This window comes from Syzygium oleosum, unplaced genomic scaffold (assembly GCF_021117445.2).
Source record: "Syzygium oleosum isolate NSW1041296 unplaced genomic scaffold, Sole_v2.1 Sole_v2.48, whole genome shotgun sequence".
Lineage (NCBI taxonomy): Eukaryota > Viridiplantae > Streptophyta > Magnoliopsida > Myrtales > Myrtaceae > Syzygium > Syzygium oleosum.
Window position 1 is genome coordinate 1,498,391 of NW_026607532.1, and position 7,659 is coordinate 1,506,049.

At 41.2% G+C, this 7,659-nt stretch overlaps 1 protein-coding gene across 2 annotated transcripts; it reads left to right on the forward strand.

The window, feature by feature from the left end:
* LOC115681408 (KH domain-containing protein HEN4-like) lies at window positions 1-6,963 on the forward strand. Of its 2 annotated transcripts, none has more exons than XM_030605350.2 (8): window positions 1-203; window positions 773-1,445; window positions 2,571-3,044; window positions 3,196-3,441; window positions 3,565-3,777; window positions 4,371-4,429; window positions 4,511-4,610; window positions 6,298-6,963. In XM_030605350.2, exons 2-8 carry the CDS (start codon window positions 828-830, stop codon window positions 6,607-6,609), a joined length of 2,022 nt encoding a protein of 673 aa, XP_030461210.2. In that variant the 5' UTR covers window positions 1-203; window positions 773-827; the 3' UTR covers window positions 6,610-6,963. The 2 variants fall into 2 exon arrangements, with proteins under 2 accessions (XP_030461210.2, XP_030461211.2); XM_030605351.2 differs by having other exon boundaries at window positions 4,517-4,610.
* The last annotated feature ends 696 nt before the right edge of the window (window positions 6,964-7,659 follow it).

Here is a 7,659-nt window from a genome sequence, read left to right on the forward strand (position 1 = left end):
ACATCCTCCTCGTCTCTTCCTCTGCAAGGGAGAGACTCTCTCTCTCTCTCTCCGCTGCAGATGGAGAGCGCCATTACCAGCAGCCACGGCGAGGGCCGCCGATTGCCGCAGCTTCTTCGGCTCTCTCTCCCGCCGCCGCTCGCCGGATCCTATCGCTGACCGCGCGCTTCCGCAGGCGTTTCTCGGCGCTGTTTTTGGTCTAGGTAAGCCGTCGTTTTCTGCTCGCCGCGGCCGCCGTTGTTTCCTGCGTTCCTTTTTGGCGAACCCTAGCTTCGTTGTTGCCGATTCGTTGTCGCCTTGGTTGCTTAGTTCAGCGCGGAGCTTGTTGGGTGGTGTCGAGTGGCGTGATGGGTGTTCTTTTGAGCTTAAGTATAGATGAACTGAGTGACCCCCCCCGGGGCGCGCTCTTGTCCCTGTTCATTGTCCGGCTCGTGTCTTAAATGGGAATCGTTTGTTCGCTTTGCTTTGTCATGACGTGCAAGCTCTGTGCTATAGGAGTTTTAAGAGTGTTTTGCTGGGGCTGCTATGTATGGATTTTTTTAGTTTTTAGAGGCGTCTAACTTGCTTGATTGAGGATTTTCAAGGAATGAATGTTCCTCGGTCGATATTTGAAGGACTGTTCGGGATACTTTTTTAGCTGGCAAAGGTTTTCTTGTACTGTTTGCTGGTTGAATTACCTTGGAAGCACCTCTTGCGGAGGTACTAAACTTCAATGACGCTTAAAGTTGATTAATTGCAAGTTGGACCCTATCAGTAATCTGCCTTTTTTCAGGTTGTCTTGTCTTGCTGTACATTAGCATATCGGAGTTTCATCTTTGGGTTGCAAGATGGATGAAAATAGGAAGAATTTCTTCAGGAAACATTCCAGTCCCCAATTTAAGAGAAAAGGGGTTGGCAGCAAGAAAGGAAGATTTAATAATTCTGGCCATGAGCAATCTTTTGGGAGCGATGACGCTGCTGACACTGTCTACCGCATACTCTGTCCTTCAAGAAAAATTGGTGGTGTTATAGGCAAAGGTGGTGGCATAATCAAAGCCCTCAGAGAAGAGACCCAAGCAAAAATTACTGTCTCTGATTCAGTTCCAGGTTCAGATGAGCGAGTAATAACTCTCTATAGTTTGTCTGCTAAAATTGCGAAGGGGCGAAATAATGAAAATTCGGCTGAGGGAGATATGGAAATGCATTGTGCTGCCCAGGATGCACTACTGAAAGTGCATGACAGAATTGTTGAGGAAGACCTTTTTGGTGGAATGACTTTTGATGATGAGAACGACACGGCTTCAGTTACAGCACGACTTCTAGTGCCAAACAATATGGTTGGCTGTGTGCTAGGCAAACGGGGTGATGTAATTCAAAGATTGCGAAGTGAGACCGGTGCAACAATTCGTGTTCTTCCTCCTGAACATCTCCCTACTTGTGCTATGAGCACCGATGAATTGGTGCAGGTAAAATTTCTTATGTCCGTTTTGTGCCCTTCTCAGTGTGCTTGCGGTGCTTGAGGTTATCATGTTTGCTTTCCAAATAGTGTATTAAAGGATAACCGCCTTAGATGAGAAATTTAACGGAGCAATTATTGGGACTCGAGGTCTTGGGCAACATGGCAAATTGTAAATTTATCATAGATCTCGGATTAGGCTTTTTGTCTTGCGTGAACTTTCTTGAATTTGAACAAAGACACATAGTTTGTTGTTTATCGGTCTTTTTGGGATGGAATTATGGATGATGGACAATGTTGAAGCCTTGATGGTGTAAAGTCAAATGGAGATAACTGAACTGAAGTTAGACAGATGACTTATTGATGCTTGACAAAAGGCATCTATGACACCTGGCACCTGTTGTGAGCTGCTCATTTTGCCCAACTGCATGATATTCGGGACATGATCATCACACGGCTTGAAGTGGAACTTAATTCCATTGTCTAGGCTATATTGATGTTGTCTATTGCAGTCAAGGAATTTAAGCATAGTTGAAGATAAACATTGCTCATTCACAAAGAATGAGGGTTTTTTTTATTGCCATAGTTAGTATATTGAAGAGCCATGCCTGTGTGTGCCGCTGTTAGTGGGCTAGCGGACCATGAATGGAGATGCTTTTCACTACATTATTTTCCTTTTGCTTATATCAATTATCTTCAGTTGTTATGTCTATCCGTTGTCCAAGCAGTATCATTCATCAACTTTTTGACCAATAATGAAAAGTTTGAATCTAAGGTTTGTTGAAATAAAACAGCATATATAACCCGAAAATTGATCAGCAAAATATCCTTCAAGCAATAGTTGGAAAAAAAAAACTTAAATATGACCAAATTAAGTGAAATTAGAGGAACATGTCAGGGCTGATTTCTGGGAGGGTCCCTTTAGAAAAGTGAACGAGCGAATCGAGTTAAGAATACGCTACTGGTTTGGTGTTTATTCAAATTATATTTTTCCGCATGAGTTACTTTTATTTAACCTAATTGTACTTGTCACCATGTACTTTTTCTGTGCTGAATTGCTTGCAATTTCTTGTCAAATCCACCGTAGTATTTATTGCAACTTCCTTAAATTGTAATCCCAGAAGGTGTAATGCAGATATCTGGTAAACCTGATGTGGTGAAGAGAGCTCTTCATGAAATCTCCACTCTACTGCACCGAAATCCTCGAAAGGGTGAACCACCGTTGAATATGCCTATGGCTCCTGGGGGCCAAGGTTTCCCTCCAAGTGCTCCCATGCCAAATATGCTTCCACCCAGAAACCCAATGTGGTCCCACCATACCTCGGATCCCTTTGATATGCCACCACCAATGCCTTGGGCTGGCGAGTATGGAAACCAGCCTCCTCGCTTTACACCAGGTGGTTTTAATGGTGTTTCCCCTGGACATGCAATGGAAGCTTCTGCTGAGTTTTCAATGAAGATTTTATGCTCTGTTACAAAAATTGGAGGAGTAATTGGTAAAGGAGGGTATAATGTGAAACAGTTACAAAAGGAAACTGGAGCAAGCATTCATATTGAAGAAGCATTGACAGAGTCAGAGGAGCGAGTCATTCGTGTCTCTGCTGTTGAGGTATGCACTGCACTCCTCCATCAATAGCAGCTCTCGTGCTATATCTCTTCAAATTATTTAGCCACACAGCGGCTTGTTTTCTTATATTGGTGTAGTACAGATTGTTGAGCTTGCAATGTACTTCTGAATCATTGTAGTGGAGTTGTTTCAGGTTCTTGCGGATCCCAGATCACAGACCATTGAGGCAATTCTTCAGCTTCAGGATAAAGTGAGTGAATTTTCTGAAAAGGGTACTATTACGACTAGACTTCTTGTTCCTTCAAGTAAGGTTGGATGTATCCTTGGACAAGGAGGCCATGTTATCAACGAGATGAGGAGGCGAACTCAGGCAGATATTCGTGTTTTGTCGAAAGATGATAAGCCCGAGTGTGCATCTGAAGATGAAGAACTTGTGCAGGTGATTATGGTTACTTAATGCCGTGTTAGATATTGCCCTTATTCTATATTTTGTTAAGATAAGGGGTGTAATAATTAAATCTCGCATGGGAATTTGACCTGATTCATGCTTTTGATTCTTTAGGTATCAGGAAGTTTTGGTGTTGCTAAAGATGCTTTGGCAGAGATCTCTTCGAGAATTAGAGCGAGGACACTTCGGGATGAAAATGCTGGAGGTAAAGCTGATTTCATAGGACCTCCTCAAGGATTTGCTTCTGGAGGAAGCTTACGTGCTAGAAGGTTCCCACTCTCTGGACCTGTTGGTGCTGGCAGCTCCTACGAATATGAAAGTTTCAAGGTAATGTCATGTTTCTGCCTATTTCCTTGTACGAATTTCTTCTTCTACTGGCTGATAGATGGTGTGCTATAGCCTATATCCTATTCTCTGTGTCAGTTTGTTGCTGCAATGTATATTTTTCTCCAAAGTCTCCCGTCTCCCATTGGCAATGTAAATTGGCATTAAAAGTTTAGGGCAAATCGTCTCATTGTTGATGCGAATTCTTGCTGCCAATGTACATTTTGCTCTAAAAGCTCCTATTCGCAATGAAAATTAGCTTTAAAGTTTTGAGCAGCAACGGTGATATTTAATCTCTTACAACTGTCAGATTGCTGGGCAGAAGTTGAGTTGTCATCTCATTATCTATATAAAATATTTTGCACAACTAATCGTACCGTGATTCTGTTAAGCTGTTTCATGATATCGATCTCTTACTCAAAATATTTTTTAATGAACAAAATGAAAATACGATTGTCTTGGCTTCTCTGGAATTCGTAGGATGGGAAAGTCATGCATGATACTAACTAGATACTCAGTTGATGATGTATTGAAGGAGATATCTTTTCGCAAAAAGGATAATATTAATATTCTTCCTGTTCTATTCTTATTTGAAGGGTGGTCAACCTGAATATGAACCACTTGATTATCTGGGACCACGAGCTGCTGCTATTGGGTAATACCTATGGTTCTCCTTCGTTGTTATAATACCTAAAAGCTACCCGCAAGTACCTTGATTAATTTTTTTTTCTTGAAGCCCTAGATACCACACTGTCAGCAGCGATTTGGAGACTAGAATTTCTAGGAATGCGGTAGGTCCTGGTGTTGGAGGCAGCAAGATTGCAAATTTTGGTGAGGTAGGTTTTCTACATCTTGTGTTTTGTGTGAGGCATGGTAAATTGATGCTGCAAGGATGAAGTTACGCACATGAACAAGATAAAAAGGCTGTCCACTTATTGTGATAACGAACACCAAAAGGAATAGTTGGGGAAGAGGTGATGCACTTGCAGTTATTCATTAGTTGGCACCAAAAGATCCTTTTGAGGCGTGACTTCCTCATTCCCTTGGCAATTATGTATATGCTCCTGTTTTAGCATGTATTAATTGTCCATGTTATGGATAAAATGGAGACAATCTGTCTCCCTTTGTGTAGAGCATGTCAAAATAGTCTACTCAAGTTGTGGGTCTTGCTTGGTCTCGGCTGGCAATCTTCCCTGGGATACTAATTGGCTTGAAATCCTTGATTTGAGGACACATAGTCTCTTCTGAATCTTCCTTAATCAGTGCTTAATTTTCCGGAACCAATTCTAAGTTGGACCTTGCCACACTGTTGGTAAAAATAGTTTCGTAAGAATCTAATATTGGACTTGTCGTGGGAAGAGTTTCTTGCAAAGAAAACTGAGTTTATGGGTAAATATGGGTTTCAAGCTTGGAGAGAGGTCCTTGAATCTCAGATCATTGAAGGATATGTCAGTGGAAGAGATGCAGTGTAGCAGAAGAATCCAAATCACCAACTTAGATATATGGATAGAACTTACAGTGGGGTCTCGGAAATTGGCGTATTACTGAATCATGTGCCTAGCCTGCGAAATATTTCACTTTGTTGCTTTGTGACAATATCGTAATCCGGGAATAATTGAACTATTCACTGCTAAACCAGACTGATGCAGCCGTAACTCTCAAACGAAAGTGCGAATTCTCTTTCCTGTTTCAACGAAGTTCTCTACTTTCTTTAGACTGCATGTTAGAAATAGTTCTATCTAATTCTAGAAGTTGCAATTAGTATTGTCATGCCCGTGTAGAAGAATATAGCATCGTCATTCTTGGTTATGGGATAAAGAAGTTTGTCATCAAAGGATGATACAATTTACAAGTGGTGTCGCTGTTTTTTTAGTGTGAAAGAGGTTGGCAACATGGTCTCTAATTTAGACAAATAGTCAAAGTAGAAAGAGAAACGTGACTGAATGTAGCAGAAAAATAGAAGCGAAACATCTTTTCAAGTATGTTACTGAGTTCTGAAACTGGAAATTGAATTTCACCCAGGAACTAAGCCCAGATGTGAAAGTCTTTGCTATTCCCAGTTTGGCTTTTGGGGTGTATCGAGTCAATATAGAGCCATATGTTCAAATTTCAACAAGTCAAATACATACATGATCTCATCCTTCTGGATGACATTACTATGTCTTGAATGTCTTCTAGCACAACATCTGGGGACCTGAAGAAACAATCCTTAGTGTTTGCAATGACGGGCCAATTTTACTTTCTTGTAATTTTACTGAAATGTGAGCTGCAAGCTATTCATGAACGACTTAAAGTCAACTATGAGTAGATCAGTTCAGGGCCTTAGAAATATTTTGCAAAATTAATCAAATAGTTTAAATTGTTGTGTGTGTTAAATATTTATACATGAGGTTAAGGAACATAGATATAATGACTATTCTTTGGTTTTATTTTGATCATGAGTTATCAACCTTAAATTGTGCGTTATCTATTCAAATCTTTTGATATGAAATGACAGTTTAGTATCTTGACTTTGATATTCAGGTCCTTGGAGGTAGCATGAAATTTCAGGACATGCAGTCTGGTGGTCCACAGTCTGCTCGGGAGAGTCGTGGATCTAATCCTCACTTCCGTTCCTTTACGAGGTCTGGTGTGCAAAGCGTGACTAGTCAGCAAAGTGCCTATCAGAGCACAGCTGCTCATCACGGATCTTACCAGAGTATTAGCGATCGACCAGGCATCTATCCTCCGCAAAGCCCATATACCCAGCAAGAGGTATCACCCTTCATCGGTGCACCACAAGGTGCCTATGGCTACCAGAACATAAGGGCTCAAGAAGGGTCCTTCCGGTACTGACATCAGTTCGGACATTTTTGTATATTAATTCACTTAGTTCTCACAATGTTCGGCATCATTTCGGCAATCTGACAGTTATAAATAGAGGTCACTGTTCATTGAATGGGATTAAGCTTAGATAGAGAGGATAATCTTATGTCAGGCTATGGCAGATTGTTCACCTGTTTCTGGTGCTAAACTTGACAGGCGGTTTCCGAATAGTTGGGTTCTTGTGTTGTTGGATTATGTAAATTTCTCATTGTTTTAGGAAACGAAGGTTAGTGAATTGAATGGCAAGTCAGTGAGTTACGTATAACATTATAGGTTTCACGGAGATTTTTTCAATTTGTGGCAAAATATGGTTGGAATGAGCAATTACTATTGTGTTTTGATTTGTTCTTGTCATCATAATTACGTGCATAAGTAAATGTGGTCGCTTTAGCCTTGAAGGGTCTTCTTTTATGACATGGGAGAACAAACTTTATATGCCTTGATGAGAACCGTCTTTGATTTTTGAATGTATTGAACCCTTTCATTACTTATACTAAATTACCCATATACTTGAGCTTTGTTCTGGGGCATTGCAAATAAAATTGGACTCTGGATCGAAATAAAAGATTGACCCTTAACTCGTAATGCTTGATATGATCACCCATATTATCCATGTTTTCAGGACTAAGTTTTAACTATGAGGGAATCATGGTGTTCAGATTCGGGACAAAATTCTTCTCCTACACTCGACGAGACGAGCAAAGAGTCTCCACGAGGGAGAATTCGTCGACAAGTCAACTCGAAATTGATTTACGGCCATTGCTCGAAATTCGCATCAATCACCCTCTTAATCCAGTGCCGGCCGAAACTCGGAATACGACCTCCACGAAATGAAATCCTCCACACGAAAGTCGTATGATTTTTTTTCCAGCATGATCCGCACATCGCGTGAGTGAAATCACACGAACAGTGTTGCAGTGGTCGATGGCCGAAATTGTGTCCAAACCGGTGCCGACATGTCGCGTCCAATCTGCTTAACTTTCCTGTGCGTGGTCTGCGATGACCTTAGCCTTACGTGAG

Bases quoted from the DNA above. Each gene is read 5' to 3' on its own strand.
- LOC115681408 (XM_030605350.2), top strand. From the start codon at position 828: ATGGATGAAAATAGGAAGAATTTCTTCAGGAAACATTCCAGTCCCCAA. The intron at 3,778-4,370 runs GTAATGTCATGT...TCTTATTTGAAG, and splicing joins ACGAATATGAAAGTTTCAAG to GGTGGTCAACCTGAATATGA. The intron at 4,611-6,297 runs GTAGGTTTTCTA...TTTGATATTCAG, and splicing joins AGATTGCAAATTTTGGTGAG to GTCCTTGGAGGTAGCATGAA.